General features: G+C 39.4%; 3 protein-coding genes across 5 annotated transcripts; 1 reads left to right on the top strand and 2 right to left on the bottom strand.

The window, feature by feature from the left end:
- Positions 1-110: 110 nt before the first annotated feature.
- On the bottom strand, positions 111-1,933 carry polr3k (polymerase (RNA) III (DNA directed) polypeptide K). Its single transcript, XM_053338628.1, has 3 exons — positions 1,721-1,933; positions 1,553-1,640; positions 111-366 (listed from the first exon to the last, which is right to left on the bottom strand). The coding sequence occupies exons 1-3, from the start codon at positions 1,829-1,831 to the stop codon at positions 239-241; spliced, it is 327 nt and encodes a 108-aa protein (XP_053194603.1). The 5' UTR covers positions 1,832-1,933; the 3' UTR covers positions 111-238.
- Positions 1,934-2,620: 687 nt separating this feature from the next.
- On the top strand, positions 2,621-5,251 carry snrnp25 (small nuclear ribonucleoprotein 25). Its single transcript, XM_053338649.1, has 5 exons — positions 2,621-3,008; positions 4,074-4,164; positions 4,354-4,459; positions 4,581-4,655; positions 5,079-5,251. The coding sequence occupies exons 1-5, from the start codon at positions 2,781-2,783 to the stop codon at positions 5,134-5,136; spliced, it is 558 nt and encodes a 185-aa protein (XP_053194624.1). The 5' UTR covers positions 2,621-2,780; the 3' UTR covers positions 5,137-5,251.
- Positions 5,252-8,693: 3,442 nt separating this feature from the next.
- mrtfbb (myocardin related transcription factor Bb) lies at positions 8,694-23,990 on the bottom strand. 3 transcript variants are annotated; one of them, XM_053338451.1, is made up of 16 exons: positions 23,711-23,990; positions 22,632-22,797; positions 21,744-22,091; positions 18,306-18,371; positions 16,728-16,783; positions 16,559-16,634; positions 16,146-16,307; positions 15,339-15,520; positions 14,836-14,985; positions 13,617-13,861; positions 13,125-13,260; positions 12,125-13,018; positions 11,230-11,340; positions 11,007-11,135; positions 10,861-10,921; positions 8,694-10,751 (listed from the first exon to the last, which is right to left on the bottom strand). In XM_053338451.1, the coding sequence occupies exons 3-16, from the start codon at positions 21,841-21,843 to the stop codon at positions 10,276-10,278; spliced, it is 2,844 nt and encodes a 947-aa protein (XP_053194426.1). In that variant the 5' UTR covers positions 21,844-22,091; positions 22,632-22,797; positions 23,711-23,990; the 3' UTR covers positions 8,694-10,275. The 3 variants fall into 3 exon arrangements, with proteins under 3 accessions (XP_053194426.1, XP_053194428.1, XP_053194427.1); XM_053338453.1 differs by having other exon boundaries at positions 21,759-22,091; XM_053338452.1 differs by having other exon boundaries at positions 22,632-23,990.
- Between the last annotated feature and the right edge of the window lie 25 nt (positions 23,991-24,015).

The following is a 24,015-nucleotide window of genomic DNA, read 5'->3' as shown; positions in this document are numbered from 1 at the left end:
AGCTACTCATGGAAAGTAAATACTGTATGTAAATCTCTTGAAAGACAAAAGGAAAATTCTTCAGCTGTGCCTAAACACAACAAAAACAGCATAAAGTGGGAACGCAGCATTTTCCATTATTATAAGAGCCTATTGGCATTAAATAAAGGCTCAAATATGAAGGAAAAGAAACAAGTAGTAATCAGTCACATGACCATAAAACATTGAATGTATAGAATGTGTATATATAATATATGTGTCAATCCCTCCATTGGTGTCCACACTGGGCGTTGCAGCATTTGTAGAAAGTCGTCATGGGCTCGTCTGCAGATCGGGTCTGAATCTGCATGAAATACGCCCGAGGATGCTCGCACTTTGGACACTTTTCTGTAAAAGGATACAAAGGCAAAGTGTGGGTGTCTGGAACTATGAGGACTGCTGGAGTCTCCATATTTGGTTAAATGTGAAAGGAAATTTCCAAAGAACGAATGGAAGAGTCATAAAGAATAACAAACCAAATGTGAATCCATGCATGAAAGTAGCCTTTATCTTTAATTTAAAAATATTTGCTTTACGAACAGAACCTTTTATTCATTTGCCAATAAAACAAGTGCTCAATGAATTTGAAACATTTTGTTGCAGCTGGTATTTTACTAGAAAATTTGAAACAAACATGTATAATAATTAACATTCTTTGGGCTGATTTCCTGGACAGGGATTAACTCTAGTCCAAGACTGGAGTTGTTTCTCAATGGATATTTCCACAGAATCTTACCTTTAGTCTAGGACTAGTCTTAATATCTGTCTGAGAAACTGGACCTGAGTGTATCAGTGTTTGTGTCAATGAGAAATATTTAACCAGAATTGTATCTTCTGCTGCTCAAATTGGGCTTCAAAGGGGGTGATTTTACTTAAAAGATGATGTGGAGTGTCAGTTGTATTGATGCCTTTAAAAAGATTTTACACCCTCAACACAGCTGCTGTTAGTAATGATCACAACTTTTAAATGGGCTGAGTAATTCTTAAAATGTATATTGTTTAGCTCACAATGATGTTAGTACAATGGAATTCACCTACTGCCTCATCTGTATGACTGAAGATAGTCTTATGAATTTATTCACTACATTAAGAACATAGAGGTGATATCCAAATACTGTATGAAACACTAAGTGGCAAATGTTTGAGTTGTTCAAATGTATGACTAGAGTTTGTTTACACATTTGCACAAACTGTTTTTCATATATTTGAATTTTAACTTCATAAACATTATTTTCATTTATTTCCTCTTTGTGTTTCCCCGTTGAGCTGTGGTGGAAGTATAGTTACAAAAAAAGGGACATCGGCATAAAAAAGTCTAACAATGAAAGACATCTACTTGATTTGACTCATTTGGACGAATGAAGCTTCATTATTAGCTTTTAAATACATCTTTGCACAGAAGCAGGAAGTGTATTATGATGAAGACGTTTTCTCATGTTGAGTATGAACATAAGTGATTACAGCAAGATGAAGAAAAAAAAACCTCTTTCAGTGTTCATTTGGGCACCTCAAAGATATTTTTTTAGTCACTCACCAGCAGTAGAGTCCACGTTTTCCCAGGCTGCAGCTCCACCAAGAACATCATCCACCTCTTTTAACTTGGGATACTTCCTATTATTTACCTGCAGAGTAAAAGAACAGAAAAAAGTTAAACTATACACTCATTAAAAATAAGACTTTAACGTGGCATGACATCACTCACCTTTCTCGTGATGTTGTGTACATAGGGACAGGTGTTACAAGCAAACCTCATACACTTCTGACCTTCTTCCACTATTAAAACGTTCCCGCAGGTCGGACAAAAAAGCAACATGTCTACTGCTACAACCGTTAAACTACAAACACTGTGTTAGCTCACTATTTTACACATTTCAAACAGTATGTATCTCTCCTGATGTAAACAATTGAACATGTGTCAGGCAGCGGAAGATGTGAGCGGGTGCTACCTTTTTTACAGCTCGATGGGAAACAAAATATAAGATCATATTAAAGTCAACGATACAACATCTCAAAATAGTATAAATAGTTGAATAATGACGAATGAAGCAAATATTTGAGTGTGCAAGCTAATTCTTTAAAGCAGTGTCTGAATTTACCTCCACTATAGTCTATAGGGAACCATCATGGATGTATTATAAGAGTTTGGTTAACCATTTGCACTGTTACCTTCCGGTGTTATACCGTATTTGGTGACCTGTCAGATTTGGTAACCTAAAGTACTCACAGATCCTTTAATTTAAGTAAAAGTATCAATACCATCATGTAATAATACTTAATTAACAGCCATCATTTTGCTTTTAAAACTCTACTTAAAGTAATATTTTAGTAACGTGTCTATTCTCAGGTCACAATATCCGATGGGTCACCAAATACGATGTAACACTTGTATGCTATTTATTTCCCTAGGACGGCGAAGTCATGCCCCGCCCTACTCTGCGTCTGATTGGCCTATCTTGATATTATAACCAATCGCACTCCACATCACACTAACAAGGAAACGAGTACTAGCCAATAATAGGAAGAGTGGGGCGGGTCATGACTTCGCCATCCTAGGAAACATAAAGATTTGCTTCCGGTGTAAATTTATAGTTGCACGCTGTTTGTTTATTTCATGGCTCCTTTCATGCCAAACAGTTTACAGCTAAAAAAACTCTTTTCAGGGCATTTTTTCTTAAACGTGAGTCTCACTAAATGTTTGTAGTCTGTTCACTGCTTAACGTAGATAAAGAAGGCTGTTGTGAGTTGACTGATTTTAGCGGCTGATGATGGAGGAACAGAGTCAGGAGGACATGGCAGGAGGAGGACTGACTGAGAAGGATGAAGAGATGAAGAAGGAGATCCTGACAGTTCCAGATGCAGAAGAAGAAGAAGAGGAGGAGGAGGAGGAGGAGGATGAGGAGGCTCTTCCTCACTCAGAGATTCTGGATATTTTCGAGGAGGGACTTGCTCGCCTTGTGCAGGACCCTTTACTCTGTGATCTGCCAATTCAGGTGTTGTGTCCATCATATAAATTAGGAAACACTATATGTCCTCAAATGATAGGCTATTTTACCTGTCTGTCTTAAAAATAGCAGTCAGGTGCCCAAATTTAACCCAGAAAGAGGTCCATTCTCCTTCATTTAATTGTGATCACTTTTGTCTCTTATTCTCGTATTTTTACTTTATTTTTTTTAGTAATTATAATTAATTAATTCTATGTATTCATTTTAATCATCTGTATTTTCTCCCGTGTACATTGGTCTCCATTTTTGTCTTGTAATTTGTTCTCTGCTTTTTTTCTCTCATTGTTTTTATTCCTTTTCTTTATGTTGATTGATTGATTGATTGATTGATTGATTGATTGATATCAAAGGGATATCTGCCACATTTACGTTCATTTTAGCCTCTAATTCCCTTTTTGTGTTCCCCTGTTGAGCTGTAGTGGAAGTATAGTTACAAAAAGAGGAACTTTCACACTAAAAATACATAAATATCTAATTGATTTGACTTATTTTGGACCAATTAAGCTTCATATTAGCTTTAGATCAACTTTTGAATTCATATTTACACAGGATGAGAACTGTTGATTTACATTGTAAGTGAAGTATGGAGGGATCTTCTAAAGGTTAGTATGAACAGGAGGAATGATTACAGCAAGACAAACAGAAACTTTGGTAGATAACCATGTCATTTGATTATCTTGCATTAGTTTAAGATAAGCTTTTATTCTCCATCTCTTCTACTGGCAGCAGGTCAGGAAGGGATCCTATAATAGTCAGCATGAACAGGAGGAGTTATCACAGCAAGCCAAAACAATTTCAGTGTCTATAAGTGGCAACAAATGCTTTAATGAAAAGTTTTATACTGGCTGTTATTAATGAGGATCACTTATTAGAAGTAGCTTTATTGACTGTAATACGTTTAAAAACTTTTTTTTACAAACAATAACTGAGCTTCATCAGGGTTAGAGTGCTGAGGGTGACTGAACATGTCTTTTGAGGTTTTGTCAGAATTGAAACTGATAGATTGATCAAGTCCTGTCAATGTTCCTGAAACCTGATCATCTTTATCTGCAGGTGACTCTGGAGGAGGTCAATTCTCAAATAGCTCTGGAGTACGGCCAGGCGATGACCGTGAGGGTTTTAAAGGCAGATGGTGAAATAATGCGTAAGTGTGGACACGTGTTTTGTTTTTACAGCATGTATATCCTGACTATGTTTTCATGTATTTTCTCTCATTTGTAAATCTCTACATAATAATAATAATGATAATAATAGTATTTGTATTATTTTATCTATTATCTATTATTGTTATTTTCTATGAACTATTATTTAAAAAAATGTTTGTCCCTATCAGCCATAGTGGTGGTTCAAAACGCTACTGTACTAGATCTGAAGAAGGCCATCCGCAGATTCATGGAGCTGAAACAGCAGCGTGAAGGCGGAGTGAAACATATCAGCTGGTAAACACATACACACACACACACACACACACACACACACACACACAAATGCAACAAAGGAAATACTTTAAAATGTATCACTTGTTCCATTTTTGTTGTTTTCTGCCTTTTCTCCTTTTAGGAGGTATGTTTGGAGAACTTATAATTTAGTGTTTCAAGGGGAAAAACTTGAAGATGACAAGATGAGGCTCAAAGAGTAAGTGAATAAAACAACCACTTCATTTAAAGGGCCAGTGTGTAGGATTTAATGGCATCTAGTGGTGAAGTTGCAGCCCACCCCCACCCCTTCCCCTCCTAGTGTGTAGGAAAACCTGTGATAGCCGTAAAACGCCCCTTTCTAGAGCCAGTATTTGGTGTGTCCATTCTGGGCTGTTGTAGAAACATGGTGGTGTAACATGGTGGCATCTGTGGAAGAGAACCTGCTGCCTATGTAGATATAAAGGGCTCATATTTGAGAGATTATACACAAATTAAAACATATTTAGGAATATAATTTTCCATTTCTGTAAAGTCCATTCTGCCAGATGCCACTAAACTCTACTCACTGCACCGTTAACTGTGATTATGTTCTCATTATTGCTGCTTGACTTTTTTTGTGTGTGTTTCTTTGTATCTTCAGCTACGGGATCAGGAACAGAGATGAAGTAACGTTCATGAAGAGACTCAGGAAGAAGTGAAATGTCACAGCAAGCATTGACACATCAAGAACAAACAACAGCAACTACCTGCCTCTCAGATTTGAAATTACTTTCAAGTATTCATGATAGTTTGACTTGTTCACAGATGATTATATGTTTCAGTACTTGTGTAAATAGTAAATATTGTAAAGTTTTTTGTTGTTTTGTTTTTATAATAGAGAAGCTTATGACAAAATGAATTGTGCTGCTCCTAAAAGTGTTTTTTGTTAACAGCACGTCTGGAATACTGGATGTTAACCCCTCCTCCATCTAACTGCAAGTGTTCAGTGGTTTTGTATAGTCGTGCAAAAATAAAAAATATTTTTCTTTATTTATGTGGACTTGTGTTTTGCACGCATCTCAACAAGAGCATCATGTAACTGTCTCCAAAGTGGGCAGGCGCCATAAGCTAATTTGAATATTTCATTACAGAAGTGAACAATGAATGTCCTTGTTGACAGAGTTTGAATGTGTGCAGGATACACTGGAAGTGGAGGAACAAATTAGGTAATACATATATTTTCTCCTTAATATAATATTCTCTTGAATAAGGTTTAAAGTAGATGAGATGTAATGTGTTTTCAACTCTTTGGTGGAATATGGTGCAGTTAAATTTAAGACTACTAAACTTCTCTTTCTTTTCTTTAAGTGTTTTAAAAATAAGGGTTAGCCTACAAGTCCAAATTATTATTTTTGGTACTATTGCTTTTATAATAATCTCTATTTTGTTTTATCACCAAGAAACTTTCATGGTTTTAAAAATGAATTTATTTGGACAGTGAGAGACTTTTTAAATTTGTCTCCACAGATAAATGTGCCTTTATTGCTAAAAGTTTGGATATGTACAACATTGAAGATCACCCTTTACTGTTTTAAAGTCTTTTTTATTGTTTTTTTAAACAGTAATTTCATCTTTTTTCCATTTTTCCAGGAATCCTTTTTTGCCTGCCATTTGTTGTCCTGATGCTTGTCATTCGTTCATGTATCAGATAAGAGGGGACAATATGCAAATACTGACTCTAAATATAAAAAAATCTAAAAAAAAATAAGGCTGTGCAGTGTTTTAGGGCTTCAGGAAACAAATTAGTCACAAGCTCAATAACCTCAAACTCGTTTAGTTTCGAAAGGCGACAATGATGTTAAAGAGTCTGATAATGATATCTTAAAGTCCCCTTCCACTCAAGCGTGCTTCTTCTTAGTTCAGTTGGATGTTTAATATTCACTGTGCAGAATGATGTGTAATCTGAGTTTTAAGACGTGTACATACAAGCATGATTTCACAACCAGTTAATCATGGTCCAATGTGCAATTTATACAGCGTTCAAGGTGGAAACTCAACTTTTCACTGAGGTAGGAGATCTTGCATCCAGCTGTTAAACCTTTAAAATGAGAAACATTTGCACATTAAAATATTGTGTATTTTTCAATGAGCGTGAAGTAACAGATGCATTTTTACAAGGTAATTAAAAAAGATCAGACAAAAATATTATTCAAGTAGAGTTTGTAATATCTCCCAAAACATGAGTTGTATCTTTGGTTGTAACATTTACTCTTCTCCCTACAACATCTAGAAAATCACCTGCCATTTCATAATGTGCACATTCATGCCTGCTGTTATTTTCGGTACCAAGATATTTGCATCAAAGACGCATAAACATTTGCACAGGCTCAAAATTATATTGTCCTGCTATATAATAAGCCATTGCATCATGATCTTTCTTTTCAGTATCCACCATGACTTCTTCAGACAGTGAGCTGAGTAGGATTTCGACAGAGTTAAAGCATCTCTCCCTCAAGAGGCAACAACTTCTGGATAGGAAAAAGATCCTGTGCATATTTGAGGAACTGAAGAATCGAGCCGAATTTACACAAACGGGTAACATATTAAAGATATTTCTATTTGCCACAGGGCTGTTACATAAGTAGTCGTCTCTTCTTTTTTTTGTATGCACCAAATAAAAGTAAATCCTTTTTGCCTCTGTGCATGAGCCCTGTGAGTATTTTTATTTTTCCACCAGAAGAAACAGCTTCAAGTCAGCATGAGATTGACAGAATTGATGAAACACTGAAACAACTGTGTGATAAAAAGGCAGACCTCCAAAAGATTCAGGACAACATTCTCGAAGCCAAAGAACAGAGGGATATTAACAAAGGTATGTTTTTAACTCACTGCAGTCAATTATTACAGTCACACTTCAGCGTTGTTCTAACCACCTTCTGTCTTCTTTGTCAGAGGTTGAATCTGTCCCCGTTCAGACGGTTGTGTCTGAGGATCCTGAGTCAAAGGTTTTCTATATTGTGTCTCCCCCTGATTTCTCTGGTAGGTCAACGCTCTACAAAATGCTCATTTGCTCTGTTAAGTTTGGAGATTACTCTAGAAAATGAATGAAAAGCTCCTCATACATGGTTCAGGCTTTGCTTTACGTCAGGCATTCATCCATTAAGAATCATTTTGAGCTTCATCCTGCATCTTTTTGCACTGATCGAGCTCAAAAAGATGCTTGTTTATTTGCTGAGTTACAGTCCATATGCTACTTGACATTTACTAGACTTTAAAAAAAATACCCTTATAATAAAAATAAACGCTCTATTATTTCCTATGCATTTTTTCATTTTTCTTCATGCACCTGCAAACTTGCTGCACATGTATAAAGTGCAATTTAAAACTGAGCATCCTTGCCTAACCCTAACCCTTATTTTCTTAATTTCTCTTAATCTGCTGTGGATATTACCTTATTTGTATATTCCTTCAAACAAAATCATTTTCCAGATAAACAGTGTAAATGTAACTGCCAACCATTTAACCTCAATTATATTAGCTACTTCTTTCAAAGCCAACAAAGCATTTTAGTACCTGCTAAAGCTCTAAATTGTACAGTAATTTTAATAGAGTTTATTTTCCATATTATCAAGGATCAAGGGTTCAGAGAAATAATACATAGAGAATTATCTTGTCTTCTCTTCACAGCCCCTGAGGTGATTCTCGACCTGGAAAGACTTCCATCACATCCATGCAAAACACAGTGCCCGGAGTGTCGACAGTTCATAACCACAGAGACTTTTACCTCAGTCAGCAGTTTGACCTGGTTGGTGTGTTTCATGGCGGCTATGATGGGGTATGAAATTGTCTCCTGCATCCTGCTCACTTATTTGCATGAGATCTTAACACCACATGCTTCCAGGTTTGTTTATCATGTTTTTCCTGTTTCTTGTTTTGCAGCTGTGTGGCCGGTTGTTGCCTGCTTCCCTTCTGCTTCGATAAGTTCAAATCCACCACACACAGATGTCCTATGTGTCGATCGTCAATCCATACAATTAAAAAACTATGAGAGAAGCAGGTGGTGAAAGGCTGAAGCTCAGACAGAGCAGGTATAGGGCACTGATCTAATGATGAGCAGCATGGCTCCTTTGAAGAGTTTATTTGTTAATTATCATCATCATCACTTTCCAGTTTGGTTTTAATGAAGCACATCAGAATGGACATGTGGTATGGACTTACAGTACATCAGCTGATGCACTCTGTCGAACAAAACTACAAATCCAAGCCTTTCCTTGTATTGTTTTTTAATCACAAGCATTAAGGGGTGAGTGGCATAATGGGGATGTTGATAGCCCTACAGTGAAATCCTAAATAATCTCTGTATTTACAAAATGCCTGCTACATTTGTATAAAAGGTCACATAAATACACAATGTGTAAAACATATGGCATATAAATTATGCATTACAATGTTTCTTGGTGTTGAGTTATACTAGTATAGTAAAGATAAAGTATTTCTCATTCCAGCACACAATCCTTTTTAAAGGGCGACATTTGGATTGTCAAATGAGGCACTTATGCGCTGACAGGAAGAAAAAAAACAAACAAAAATCATATAATTACATGTAAGACCTTTTCTCATCAGTTCCTTCAACATTCAGATGAGCGTCAGCGTCACTCCAGATAATCTACAGAAGCAGACAATGATACTGAGTCGTGTCTTTTTTACACTGGATTTTCTCGATGTAACCAGCAGATGTCACTACAATACAAATTCACTGATGTGCATTAAGGTTGTCTCAGTATGAAATGAAGTGATAACAAGTTATCAGTGAGTCATGCTGATGGATTTTGTTACTGTTTTTATGTATCTGTTGTTACACTGTAATGCCGTGCACCTAGATCATGGTCTGGTAAGGTTTGCCAGGTTTATTCCTCTTAAATAAACTACCTAAACAAATTCAAGCTGATCCTATTTCAGTCATTTTAATGTTCTAAGATGAAATCTTTAAACCTTTTATGAGTCACTGATGAGCACTGAATGATGCACTGACTAGTTGGCCATCAATGTAACTGAGGATTTTCCCTTTAAAGCTTCTCGGTTTTTAAAAAACTGTGTGCAGTATATTTTACCAAGATGTAGAGTGGAGTCATTCTCAGCACTAAAGAAACATCTGCACACTGTCAGAACTGGTTTAGAGATGAAACAATGTTGAAAGGGTATTTTTTAATAAATACAGGGTTGGTCAGACTCGTTTCTTCAGTGCTGCTTGACACTAATATGACTCTTATCAGGCAGTCAAGTGTTTTTCATATTTGCAGCAGTTCAGTTAAGCATCTGATTTAACATGAAGCGGATGCGAGTGTGTTCTGTTTTGATTGTTTGACCACGAACAAATTAATGATAACCGTTCCAAGACAGGGTGGAGTGAACTATATAACAGACTCCAGCTACATGCAGTGTTTGTCTGTGAGCTCTTTAACCAGGAACAGGACGTTTTCTTTCTTTCTTTCTGCTTCGACTACGATCAATACAACACAGTACATTCATTTAAATCAGAAAAAAGAGGGATCAATAACATGAGAGCAGATTGATAACAAAACAGTGGCATAACTTGAGACTGAAATCTAGCCATTTCCACTGTCAGCTCAATCTGCCAGTACCAGCTCTACTTTATGTCAGTCTCTCCATACAATCAGAGGGCTTAAAGACCTCAAAGGAAGCAATGCCACAGCTTCTAAAGACACGCTGCATGATTAGATTATTACCAAGCTGAGTTATCTGACCATAAAGCAGAACAGAGCTGTGCCAGCCCCTAAATGTTTTTTTTTTTTTTTTCCCACACGGGAAACAAGGTGTAAGGATCACCTTGACAGCAGTCAGTCCCAGTTCAAGTGCAGTTCATGTGAGTCCAGGAAGTCAGAGGAGAAGACGCCCACTGGCGCTGACATGTCCAAAGTGTTGACTCCGTCTGCTGGCACAGACAGGGTAAGGTCCAGCCAATCCATGTTATCCATGTTGGAGTTGTGCAGGTTCAAGGCAGAGGGCTGTGTGTTTTCATTGAAGTCCACCTCCATGCTGACCAAAGGTGAGTGAAGCTCCTCCATCAGCTTCAGTGTTTGTGTGTCTGTGTCAGCGCCCAGTGTGCCGTCCAGCAGTGTTTCCAGCTGGGTGTCAGAGGTCAGGGCTGCTAAGCTGCTCGAAGGGTCAAGCGGTGCAGCAGGCAGCTGGGCCACTTTGACCAGGGGTGGAGGGCGTGATAAAACAGTGTTAATGGGAAGGGTGGTTACACTGGCCGTCACAGGGAGAGGCTTGTCCAGACTGGGATGATCCTGTTTGATGAAGGGGGAGATCTCTAAAAAAACAAGTACAGAAAATAAAGTGAGAAAATCCAAAGTTTATTGGGACGTTTTGTGTGTCACTTATGAGCCCACCTCCCAAAAAAAGAAAAAAATATTTCTTACCACCGCTCTCGATCAACACATCAAACAGATCATCCATCTGCTGGCTGGCTGCAGAGGGACCCTGCAGAAAAAACAGTGTGGAATTAAGTGACAGTTACAGTATAAAGGATAGAATATAATAAACATTTATATTTAATTTTTTTTACCTGAACAGCTGTCAGCATACGGGTCTGTTTAACTGCATCCTCATAGCGGGGCGGGTCCCTCCACTTTGATACATGGTTTGTGAATTTTGGCTGCTGTAAGATCAGAGCTGGTTGGCTGGGATGAGGTGACTAGTAGACAGGAAGCAATAGATTTTCAGTACATTTAAAAAATCAAAGTGTGTTACAAAAAGAGAGGAAAAAAGAGACACGGATCATCCTCTACCTTCTTTGTACATCTTTTCTGGACAGTTTGGCTTGAGGAGGCTGCTGCCAGTGGTCCAGTTGCTGGGAATGTGTTGAGTAAGCTTTGTGCTGTAGCATCCATCCTCCACGTCTGCAAAGACATTTAGACAAATCAGCACGGAGGCACGCATTACTGCCATCAATTTGGAAAATGCTCTCCTAAATGCATGGAAAACTAGTACATTGAAACACACATTAAAACACTTTGTGGTAACTGCTATAGTAAATATTTTCTCTTTGGGAAAAAAAGTTTATGGTGCTACACAAGATTAAGGGGTGCAGCTGGAGAATTGAGGGATCCATAAAGTGGCATCAATATCTTTCACCTCAGTAGTGAAAGGACTGGTTGCAGTCCTATGCAGCACAGCTCTTATTGAGCAGCACAGCGGTTTCTGTTGCTAATTCTGACTGGATGTTGGACTGAGAGCACTGAGGCGACAGAGGGCAGTCAGGCCACTACTGTCAGCTCTCACTCAGCATCTGCTCTTGCAACCAAACTTTCCACAAACCTTCTTTTGATGTGAATAGGGAAGGATTTCACCACCCAGCTGAGGCCTGTTATTACCGTGGCAACAAGGAGGATGCATTACCCATGGTAGCCCATCAAAAGTGTTTGGTACAAAAACACATATGTATTATATTAGGCAGTGCCATCAAAAATACTGCACCAGATGTATGATGTGCAATCTAACCTGAATTTACTACATGAAAACAGAATTTACGATTTCAGGTGTGCACATGTTTCCTGTTTCAGGTGTGCACATACAATTCAAGTTTGCACATTTGAGAGGAATCCAGAATAACCACACAGCTGATGGTGATGACTAATAAAGAGGCAGACTGAGCAAGCCTGAGCAAGCAGTCTGCTTTCTTACCTTTGTCAGTGGCTGAGTCTGAGTGCTGCATTGCTGCTGTAGTGGTGCTAAGGCTTCTATTTTCTGTGGCACCTGTCCAGAGGTCTGGACGAGGCCTGGGGCTGTGCTGTTAACAGTAGTGTGTAATTTGATGCCGTTGGCAGGCAGTTGGATAGGGACTGCTGAAGCAGGAAGGGATGCAGGCAGAAGGATCTGAGCTCCAGCCTGGACAGGCTGCAGAGTTTTAGGCTGCTTGATGGTCTGGTGGCTGATGATGAACTGATTTGGAGGAGCCAAGCAACTCTGATCTGCAGCTTCCTCCTGTTTCACCACCACTGGCAGAACAGGAGAGCTACAAGATGCTGAGCAGTTTGATGGGGTCCTGTTTTCCTCTTTGATCTGGACAGGAGCAAGAGGGCTAAGGTGAGGTGGAGAATCTCCTTGCTGATTTCTCTTTTCCACCTCCAGCTGCAACTTCAGCTCCTCCACCAGCCTCTGTTCCTGCTCCAGTTTCCTCATCAGCTCCTCGATCTGACGTTCCTTCTCATGGAGACGTTTGTCTTTCTCACAGGACCTCGTCTCCATGGAGCACTCTTCTGGTGGAGCTCTTTGTGGGGAGCTCACACAGGGAGCAGCATGAGTTGGAGACAAAGTGTCTGAAAGCTTTGAGGGACTGGCTGCCATACTACTGTCCTCTATGCCCAGACTGGACACCTTTGAGGCTATAGGGGACACGGGTGGGGTTAACTTTATGTTTCCAGATTGTGAAGCTGCTGTGACAGCTGGTGTCTCCATGGCAGCAGTAATCTGAATGTTAGAGCTCTCCTGATACAACTTTAGCCTCTCTATCAGATCCGTTTTAGTCCCTGAAACAGGCAGCGATCTGAGTTTTAGTTCCATTTTCAGCTCAGCAACCTATAGGGACAACAGAATATAATGAAATAATCTAATTTTCTCATTGTCCATTACAGTGCGCATAAGGGACATATAGTCAGACAATGTGCAAACAGCAACGTGTCACCTTCATCTCATCCAGATTGGCTGGTAAATGATCCGGCTTGCGGTTCGTCTGAGTGTGGCGGGGCTGCACAGGGGCAGACACAGCGTTTCCACTCAGAGTAGCACTGGAGCAGCTGGTTTGTACCTCAGTTGTTGGTCTGTTGTAATAAGACAGGAGGCAAAAGGGAGTACAGATGAAACTATTATTCATTTTTCACAATCAACAGCCTCTGTGTAGGAAGCCGTGGGCAGGAAATGCAATGTATTCGAGACATACAGCAGCTGTGGTTAAACAGTTATCACAACAAGCATCTCTTTCTGTAAAACCAGGTGTAAGATTTTGATGCTGGTTGTTGAAAAATGATATATAAATAAACAAAAAGGAAGCAACACTTCAGGGTGGTTTTAGTAAGACATGCAACTGATCTGCCTATTAAAATAAATTTTGTGGGAGAGTCAAATCCTATCTCTGGCTGTGTAACAGAGGTGTTTGTGTTGCTAAATGGATCCATACTTGAGTGTAGCAGGCAGGACAGCTTGGTAGTTGAACTGCTGTTGCTGATTTAGGATCTGGAGCTGCAGGAACTGCTGCTGCTGCTGCAGGAGGCGGGCATAGGCAGAGTCCATTGGTACGTCATTGTGCTCCTGCTTCTGGTCCGGGGGAATGTACTGATGATACTTCAGCTTTTTCACTCGTGGCTTTGGCTCTTTGCTCTTTTTGCTGCGGCTTTTATCGCTGGCTGACTTGGGGAGGCTTTGCTGCAGAGCACAGAACACAGAGACGGCGCATGTAAAACCTGAGACAACCATCTGGAGGATATTTGATCCCTGTGACTGATCTCACTCCAGTTTATCAGAAAACTCAGTTAACATTGCCAGTACCAACACTGCAAAAACTTGGAACTGATGCTGGTTTTTAATAGCTTGAAGCCTTTAGGTGGAACATTGTTCTGACACCCGATGAAAACTGCAGGATGAGGAAACGGGTAGTGGACATGTGAACCTTATTGTTTTACCACCTGCAATTACAGGATACAAAAATGGCTTGGCATAAGAACAGCAGGTTCTAGCTATGAAACCAGAAACTCGAGCTGAGTTAAGCAAGCACACATCCTCCAATTTGTCAAACTCATTCCCCTATCGTATTCAAAGGGAGGGAGAGTTCATCTTATGCTCAGAGGATAACTGGATTATGATAAATGCACAAGTTATTTCTTCACTCCCATCCTTTGATTTTAAGTTTACAATGTACACAGCCTGAATGAGGAAGGTTAGCCTGTCATTTGACCCTAATTGAAGACAAACTGTGGCTGGCACAGATTTAAACCCTTGGATTTGTGAAATGACTTTAAACCCTGTTGTTCTTTGAACTGCCTTTGACTTGGCTGAATGTTGACTTTCAGTTCACCCTTAAACTAATGTGACATTCAGTATGACAAAACACAGACTCTGTGTTTTCTGACATCGTATCTCTCATCACATTTCCAAAGGAAGAAAAAAACAACAACCAAAAACCAAAAAAACAAAAAGAAACCCAAAACCCACACAGTCACTAACTTAGAGAGACAGAGCCATTTATTAGAGGTCAGTTTCATGTCAGCTGATAATAACTGTTAGAGGACTGTGAGCAAGTTGGGATGAAATAATTGTTGGCTTAAATGAAGTCATCCTTTAAAAAAACTCCCACTGCATTCTGAGTTTAAGAAGACTTTGTGAAACAATTTTGAACTCACCTTTACAAGAACTGGCCCTGTTGTGATACTGGTGACGACAGTGGCGATTGGCTGAGGTGTAGTTGATTGTTGGTTGCTTTGTTGCTCACTGATGGAAACAATGTTCACTAAATCTGATGTGGACTGCGAGATGGGTGGTGGTGGTGAGTGCTAAGAAAAGCAGAGACAAAGAGAAACCGCACAATCAGTTCACCAAGAACAATGAAGTTGCTTTGCCAGTTGATCGTCATTAAATGTGGGATAATTAAAAGCACCTGAACTGGAATAATGTTCCCAGAAACAGATTATATTACTTAGAAAATGGAAGAATGAGTACAAAATGTTTTTAAAACTAACACTTAATACATTATGCATGGTTAGTACAATGTTTAAGTAAGTGTCAATGTTTTATTTTTCTCATAAGTGAACAATTATACCAGTGGAAGTTAGTGTCTAACTAAGTCAGTAATCAGCATATTATAAATCATGATGGTTCAGGATATTGGTATTTGCAATTGCCTCACCTGAATGGAAGAGTTTAGGTTAGAGGAAACAGAGGAGGACTCAGTGCCTCCATACTCCCTCAAAGAGGATGAGCTAGAGCTGGGAGATTCTTGGCTGTGAGTCTGTTCTGGTGTTAACGCACCACTGCTGTCCTCATCAAAGTTGTACACATCTGGGGTCTTAGGGTAGTTTGCCTCATCACCTAGCGAGTCAGCATTGACAAGTTAGTAAGTACAGCTCATGTTATCCATAATAGAAGACTAAAAAGACTAATACAATGAGTCAAAAATGACCAAAGAATTTGTCAGACTAAGTTTTAGCATTGCTGGTAATTTAGACATACAGTGAAAAGGTACATTTAAATTATCAGTGATTGCAGAGTCTAGGATACCTCTCACATTAATATTCTCATGATAATGCACAACAAAAATACAGAAAAAAATAAGCAGAGGTTAGTATGGGGACAGAGATATGAGTTATTTTGAGTTAAGGTGAAATTTAAGTACCATTATTCATAAAATGAAGAGCAGGTTTTTTTATTGAAGGCCAACTTCTCAGTAACAGATTGGCACCATTAACTCACATAAGACTTATTATTAAAAGATCAGGTATGGTGCCCATCAAAGAGGAAGAAGCAGATATTTTGACTGGTCAAACATAAGTGTAACTAGTATTAATGACCAAAATACAGTTTGTATCTCATTCACGTGGCACCAAAATGCACTACAACAAGCCATGAAAAGGATTTATATTTATTTTATGTTGTTTATGTTCGCTACTGGCCCTGGCCTCATGATAGTGTTACCGTAGTATTAATGAGTGGCTACCATTCACGGCCTCTTTGACGCTAGTGTCTACAGGCAGGATGTTCTTCTCCACCAGCTCCATCGCTCCAGGCCGCTGGGCGATCTTCTCATTGAGATCATCAGCCAGTCTGGCCCTCTTCAGCTTCATCTGTGTGGCCTGGAGTAACGGCTCTGCCTGCGTCTCTGATAAACACACAGTGGATCATCAGCTATGATCCAGCTAGCATCAGACAACCTCTTAACTGCTCTGTTAGGGTGACTCACAGTCAGCTCAGCCAGAGCTCTCACGAGTCATCCTCAAAGACATTTATCTGGTTGTAACTTTGTAAAACAAATTAAAACAAGCAATAAATATAGCTAGATGAAAGCGCACTGTATTCATCTCTGTTATCTAGATGTCATAACTACGTGGGAACACACAGGAGGATGAGTACCTTGCAGGATGTGCATACGGACTAGCTCCGAGCGCTCAGGTCTGCTGCAGAGTTTGTGTTTCAAGAAGTTCCCAGTCTGTTGAAACAAAGGTTAGGGTTATGGGGGAATAATTTAGATGCAGATGAGAAGAGTCACGATCAGGTGATTTGATGTGCTTAGATGTCTTACCCTGGCTCTCTCCAGGTTGCGAATCTGCTCATGAAATGCAGCGGGCGTTTTCAGAGCTGTGAGAAGGTGAAACAACAACATCCATAAACTTTCTCAGCCAAAATCCACACCAACTCAAGCAAACTGTTCATTTTAAAATAAATGATTACTGATTTAGGTGCGTTTCACCACCGTCTTCTAGTGTTGTAAATGGTTTTAAGGGATATGATAATAACTCTCTCTTCACACCAAGTTATTTTCAAGTGTTTTAGTGTTTGTTATTCAGTGTGAGTGTGACAGTAATAACCAGAAGCAGGAACAGGAAGTGTCAGCTTTACTGATTCAAGCAAAGAGATTACTCCATGCAGAGAATTAGTCTTTGATCTCCCAGAATAAACTCGTCCCGCTTCAGGCAAAGTCTGGCTCACTGACGAGTCACCTCTGCTATGACGGGCTCTATTTGGTTTAAGGATACACTGGCCAGGGGGGCTCTGAGGAGTGTGTCAGAGGAGCAAAGCAAAACATTCTTGCTCAACACCTAAACCTCACTGCATACCTACCATAAGCCCATAAGTGTGGGAGCAGTAGAGTGCTTTAGTAGGAAAGGCCTAGGAGGTTTGTGTGCAGGCCACGCTTGGCCAGGCCACAGAGGGAGTGACTGACCTCCACTGAAGGCCCAGTCGCTGACTCATGTGGCTTTGTGGAGCCAGAGAGGAGCTGAAAGCCTGACTGCAGGAGGCTTCTCGAGAGAGAACAGGATAAAGAGGAAGACCTATGTCTTTTTCTCTTTCTAATTTTCCAGCTATCAGCATGATTCTGTCACAGATTTGGCTTGTCTTTTATTAGAGGTGCTCTTGAACACAACGCTCCCCCAGGGAAGGCAGCATGGGGACTAAGTCTGCTCCACTTTCATCAAATCGAGACAGAATGTGAATGGTATAAAGTGGGCACTAGACCCTCCAGGTAAGGGACTGGTGTGCTGCTCACCGGCTTAACTGTGATTCAGTTTTCATCATTGGCTATGTTTACATGAGCACAATGATTCAGCTATTAGTAACGGTCTGATTAGGACACTAAACTACAATATGAGACACTTTATAGTATGAAACAATTGATTTATGCGCAAAAAGACACCAGATGATAAAAGCCATTTAAACAACTCTATAAAATATCACTATCCCTAATTAAACCACAACACACAGATGTTATGTGACCACATTTAGTACAAGTAAAACAGGATTACTGTTACACTGAATACACTTACAACTACTAAGTGTATACTTAAAAATAACAATGTTGTTTTCATGTGTCCTGCCTTTGTCACATCATTTTAATGCCACTACAAATATGCTCTCCAACAAAGTCTGAATAAGGAAGATGCTGTGGTTGATAGAGACATTAGCAAAGTTTAAATCTAATCTCTCATACTGTTTTAATGAGAACTACAAAATACTGCCATCAATAAGAAAATAAGGAATCAATGATACAGAATGGCACTGCGGATTCAGGACATATTGATTACTTTGCTGTCTTAATTTCCATAGGTGCCAGTCGATTGACCTCCATCTTTTTCTGTTAGAGCGTGATGTGAATACTCACGTGGCATGATGCCTTGGTCAACAAGCTGCTCCCGAGTTCTTCTCTGCTGCAGACAGAGCTGGAGGACTGTGAGAGTGCAGAGACACGGGGGTCAGAGATGAACTTCTACCACTGAGCCAACTCCGCTGAGTCATCTGACAAGCATCCCTAGCTTTAAACTATGAACGCTGCCAGCATTAAAATAAAACAACATACTTACTACTTATCAATCAATAACCTATCCCCAAGACCCAACAGTAAACCCTGTTCACCACCACAGACATGCTATTCACTTCCTGTATGGTTTTAACTAGGGTTGTTAAGAGTACCACACATTTTACAACAGTTAGACTCAAAGAGTGCAATACGATTGGCCGATTGCCTTCCCAATGAAAGTGAATATCTCTGTGTGGGATGCAAATGTACTGCGGAGTCAAACAAAGTATCTACAGTACAGAATACAAACTGATAAAAGAGGGATTAATATTCAGGGCTGCAGCCACGATAATGAACAAAATTGGAGTTGGTTATGACATCACCACTAGCCAAGTAAGTCTTGTCTTTTTAATGAATTGTTTTTAAGAATGTGATCTTGCTTTGGATGGAGAAATACTTATTGTTACATAAGAACATCAAAGACATGACTATCTTCTAGCAGGAACTCTTGAGCCTTGCATGCAGGCCCCACATAAAGTACTTGGATGGTCCTCAGCATTATTTCTCCATCAGTATAAAGTTTAGTTAGATCACAGTTAAAACATTTATAAACATTTGAGTGTGGACATGTTATTTCAGTAGAATAACACAGCTCAGTGGAGTCGAAAAAAAAAAAACTGTTTGAAGAGGAAGGTGATGGGTGATGGTAACGAATGAGGCGCTAGAGCGAGGCACATGTGAGACCCTTATCATCACTGCTGTAGTGAAGTGAAGCTGGCTTAGCTAGATCTACTCTACTATAGTGGCTCAGGGGAAACAGCTACTCCCACACACACATATACACACACAACACAGACCTGCTCAGCTCTCCTGGGACAGGCACTGCGTCTGAACAGGCCACTGTGAGTCACTCTAGCAAAAATAAACTGGGCAGCTGTGAGAACAAGGCCTGGGAACCATGAAATTCAGGGGTAGTTAAGGGGGTGGGATCTCCAGTTGTATGGAGAGCCGAGGGGACGATCACGGGCTTCCACTGGTGGGCAAGGGAACGCAGAGTGACAAAATCTAAGGCAAAGGGTGGGAGGCCGAGTCCAGTCTCACAGCAGCCCATCAACTCCAGGGCAGAGAACACAGTGTGCCTGCCCCGCCTGCTGTGTTTCCTATTACGAACCAAGACCAGGGGGGTTATGGTCTGCCAGAGACAGATTATACCAGGAGATTGTAAAAAATTGCCATTGGTTTGTCTCAGTATTTATATCCTCTGTGACTTGGAGAGAATGCCACAGGCAAGGAAATTTATGAGTCAATATTACTGCATATCAATATCAATCAAAAGCTGCCTTCCAGCTCCACAAGAGAAAGTTTAATTTGAGCAACAATATGGGGGAACACTTCATGCCCGGGGACCTCCTCACTATGTGTCAGCTTGTGTTTCACCTGAACCCTGGCTAACCCTCTCCGTGATGCAAACTGGCTCCACTGTCCTGCTCACCAGCAGAGCATAAACAGAGGTTGTGGAGAAACAGAGAGAGAGAGAGAGCGCTCTACTGAAATCCCTGTCTACTGATGTAATCTCTAATCTCTGACCCATGTCGTTCTCAGCAAATCATCAAGGTCTCCCATCGGACCTTTTTATTTGAATTTTTTTTTTTTTTTAGAAACAGTACAAATAAGAAAAGACAAAAAACTGTTTGGTGTGGTTACACATACTACTTGCCCAGACAAAGCTGAATGTAGTTTAGAAACTGTCTGACACTGGGTTATGTTGACTTTACTGTTATAAATACCAAAGACTCTAAACAGTGTCCCTTTTTTAGCAGAGATTCAAGCATCTGTAATCAGCGATAGACTAAACCACATAATATACAGATAATATTGGTTTATCAAAACGTCATTTTTATGGGCAGTAGCTGATTCAGATGCATTTTACTTTATTTGCTTTCACAACTTACACTCATGTGGAGATAAAAGTCTGACTCAAATTTAATAGGATAGAATAAATTGATATATTTTGTCATATATTGTGAAAAATTTAAAAAAGATGAAGCAATAAGATTTTAAATTATAAATGGGTCTATAAAAATAATTTAACATTCATGTAGATAGTTGGTCAGTATAGACAGGCAAACAGTTGACCATAAAGCATATCAAATATAATTCTATCATTACTCATTTATACTATAGTCAGTTGAACAAAAAGGTACAATGAAGATGTTAAATATAGAATTTCAACTATTTGAAACTTCATCACAAATAGCTGTATAAACTGCTGGTATGAGCAGTCTATAAGTCTCTTTAGTAGTAGTATGATTTTTTTGTGGAGCCTTATATGACACCAGAAGTGATGAGAAAACAGTTTTCCTCCAGTGGTGGGCGTGCTCTTCAACTGAGTCAATCTCAAACTGGTCTGGGTCTGTTTTGAATATATCTATCAAGGCCATGACTAACAATTTATTGACAAGAACTGTCATCTAAGCAAAATCTTGGATTATGGCCGGTGGGAAAGTTGTACTTATCTTAAAGACAATTCTTGTATTTTTGACATGAGAATGTTGTTAGGTATATGTGATTTCAAAAATAAAGAGCAGTGTACTGTACTGTATCTTAAAGTGCACTCACCTCACATACTCCTATGTTTACTGTATATTCACCACATGTCAATCAATGTAATTTAGCAGATTTTAAAGTTAATTAACAATAATCTAATATAGAACTTCCACACTAGAACATTGGTATTATCGCGGACCCACAGCTATGTGTATTGCTTCTTTGAAGTGACGCAATCAAAGGAATTTGTTGCGGATTAATGCAAACAAGGAAGGCAAACAAGGAAAATGATCAGAATCTTGAACAACAGCGTATCTGAGTATTGGACTTAGTGTGAACGAAGCTCATTGTCTGTACTTATTGTCTGAATTCATGGCTATATTATGTGACAGAAAACCACAATATCATATCAACAAAGTGCCAAAATGAATAAAGGCTGTATAAATGGATGAGTGGTCTCTCCTAAATCTCTCGATCACTGATTCAGTTTGCTTTTTAGCTTAAGTTTGAGTTATTAACAATAGTTTCTCCTGTGATAATGATGCTTGGCATGAGTCAATGTGATGAGCTTTATTGTTGCCCTGTCATTTCCTGGTGGGGCTGAGTCTACGTCACTACAACCATCCCCCCCAAATGCTGCCAGCATCAGTTAAGATTAACAAGAGTAAAAGAAAAACTTGAGTTTACTTTACAGAAATATACTAACGCAACACCAGAATACATGCAGTTTAGACAGCAAAAAGAAAGAGAAAGCACCTGATTTGAATTTACCCCTGCAGATGGAAGGGGTCTCCACATCAAGGCAGGCCATAGATGACAGTGGTGGTTTGCTTGGAGGCCAAGTCTGGAGTCCCATGGAGTGATGAGGCCAGTGGAGAACGGGGGAGTCAGGGAGAGAAAAGACCCAGCTCTGAGCGAACGACAGCTGGCTCTCAGAGCTGCGTACAGTCCCTCCTCTCTGGCTCTGTTCTGGCCTCAGTGGAGAAAGTGTGTGTGAGTGCTCCGTCAGCGTCAGGAGGAGGGAACACAGAGTTGCTTCATGTTAACCCTCGCTGGGTCACTCTGCTTTACTCGCAGAGGACTCATCAAACGGCAAAACAAAACCTTTGAGAACATTATTTTCTCAGATTAATCAATAGGTCGTGGTTTTACGATATTTACTTAGCAAAGAACTAAAGAATTTACTAATAACTAATCCATAGCTGATGAAAACAAGCTGTTGGGAAATTTGAGTTGGCGAATTTCCATGAGAAACTGCATTAGTGTTTTTTTTCCTCCACAAACTCTTCGAGCACTAAATAACAATGACAAGAACAAACACATAGAGTCCTTGGGGACGTGGAAGCTTATCGTTAAACATTTTTAAATTATTAGTTGTTTTTATTTTAGATGTATGAAGATTTTAGTTTTTAGTGCACTTTAACACTGTAAAGCTTTTGATTTATTGGGGCCAATTTGATTGTAATTGTAGTATACATTGCCAGCAAATCCAACTTATACATGACGACTGACTCAAACAGGGTGAAGTGAAGCAAAAATGCAGTGGCTCATAGGAAATCATGCTTTCTCTCAGCTCACAATAGTGGCTAGATGCCATTCATGACTATAAACACACTAACAGGAAATGAGATAAAAAGGAATTACACTAATTGTGGTGAGTTCCATGTGTCTCAGTGGATCCAGGAAGGCCGGTTAGAAAACACACCAAAGCTAAAGAGCAGGCGTCTGAACCCCCGCAGAGGATCTGATGCCAAAGTGAAAGCTGCAGAGACACAGTTCCTCTCAGTTCCTGTGATGTGTCTGCTCTGTTCTGGATTAATAATGTTCACTTGTGGGATCAAGAAATATGCATGTCAAACAGCATGGGACAGTGGAGACATGGAGTTGATAAAGTAAATGGGACTAGTACAGTCAGGGACAATATGTTACAACAGCTTAGCAGGAATTGAATAATGGCGGACAACAAGACCATACAAAAAAAAGGGCGAGTAGTTGGTGCATTAGGAATGTGGAAAAACATCTTTTAATATGTCACACCATCCGTAAACAAACGAAGTTCACATTTCATAGGAACATTGGCCACAGAAATGAAACAACAGATTTAATGAATGCTTCGTACACCTGTTTTGTCTGACTATCAAAAACCTCTCTCCCCTGCACCAAAGTCTGCTGTGGGCTCATGAATTCCCATTCCAGCCTCCAACAATGCTGTTTCTCATCGTCGGTCACAATCTAAAAGTCTAATCTCTAATGTTAAACCACAAGGTGGCTCATATTAACTCAAGATGTTTTCCATTCACACTAAAATATATCTAAAAAACAAGAAAAGACTACCTGGACTGTATTCAAATGTAAATTTCATTGACGATCCACATTGCAGATATTTTACATTTTAAGCTGGATTTAGTTTTGCACTAGAACAAAGTCACTACGTTCACTGTTATAGTTCTTTTAGCTTGATGATTATCACACTCATTACATTATCACATGCATCTGTTTCCCACTGGCCAGGGTTTTTCACAATTGTACAACTTTATAATTACTCATTTAGAATAGAGTGAAAACATATGAGTTTGCTATTGTAGTGACTAAACAGTGTTTGTTTCATGTCTCCGGTTTGTGTGGAAGAAAGATGAAATGCTGTAGCTTCAAATACAACAGACAAACCCAAAAACAAGTACAGTGTCACATTACTCTCTCATGCTGTAACAAAAAAGCAGTACCTCAAAGGGTTTTCTTCTAAGTTGTGTGACGTGTTCATCACATGAAGAGCAACATCAGGGAAATGTTAGTTAGCATTGCCTCATATATGTCTATCTACCTAACAAAAATGCAACACAATTAAACACCATGTTATTAATAATCGATTTAAAGAAAAAATAACAACAACAAAAGACCAAAATAAAATAATCAACAACAACAAAGAATAAATGAAATAAATATCAGATATTATGGATATAAAATGAGATGATCATACCCCAAGCAGAGCAAAATAATCATACATTCATAAATTACACAAAAGTATGAA

Source organism: Scomber japonicus, chromosome 18 (genome assembly GCF_027409825.1).
Source record: "Scomber japonicus isolate fScoJap1 chromosome 18, fScoJap1.pri, whole genome shotgun sequence".
NCBI lineage: Eukaryota > Metazoa > Chordata > Actinopteri > Scombriformes > Scombridae > Scomber > Scomber japonicus.
The sequence above is the reverse complement of the archived record's forward strand: the minus strand, read 5'-3'. Positions and strand labels throughout refer to the sequence as shown.

Excerpts from the sequence above, each read along its gene's own strand:
- polr3k (XM_053338628.1), bottom strand. The coding sequence starts at position 1,831 with ATGTTGCTTTTTTGTCCGACCTGCGGGAACGTTTTAATAGTGGAAGAA. Across the intron at positions 1,641-1,720 it reads TACACAACATCACGAGAAAG|GTAAATAATAGGAAGTATCC; the intron begins GTGAGTGATGTC and ends TTTACTCTGCAG. Across the intron at positions 367-1,552 it reads AAACGTGGACTCTACTGCTG|AAAAGTGTCCAAAGTGCGAG; the intron begins GTGAGTGACTAA and ends ATCCTTTTACAG.
- snrnp25 (XM_053338649.1), top strand. The coding sequence starts at position 2,781 with ATGATGGAGGAACAGAGTCAGGAGGACATGGCAGGAGGAGGACTGACT. Across the intron at positions 3,009-4,073 it reads TCTGTGATCTGCCAATTCAG|GTGACTCTGGAGGAGGTCAA; the intron begins GTGTTGTGTCCA and ends CTTTATCTGCAG. Across the intron at positions 4,165-4,353 it reads GGCAGATGGTGAAATAATGC|CCATAGTGGTGGTTCAAAAC; the intron begins GTAAGTGTGGAC and ends TGTCCCTATCAG.
- mrtfbb (XM_053338452.1), bottom strand. The coding sequence starts at position 21,843 with ATGGGACTCCAGACTTGGCCTCCAAGCAAACCACCACTGTCATCTATG. Across the intron at positions 16,784-18,305 it reads TGACCAAGGCATCATGCCAC|CTCTGAAAACGCCCGCTGCA; the intron begins GTGAGTATTCAC and ends ACCTTCTCACAG. Across the intron at positions 13,019-13,124 it reads CCAATCTGGATGAGATGAAG|GTTGCTGAGCTGAAAATGGA; the intron begins GTGACACGTTGC and ends TTGTCCCTATAG.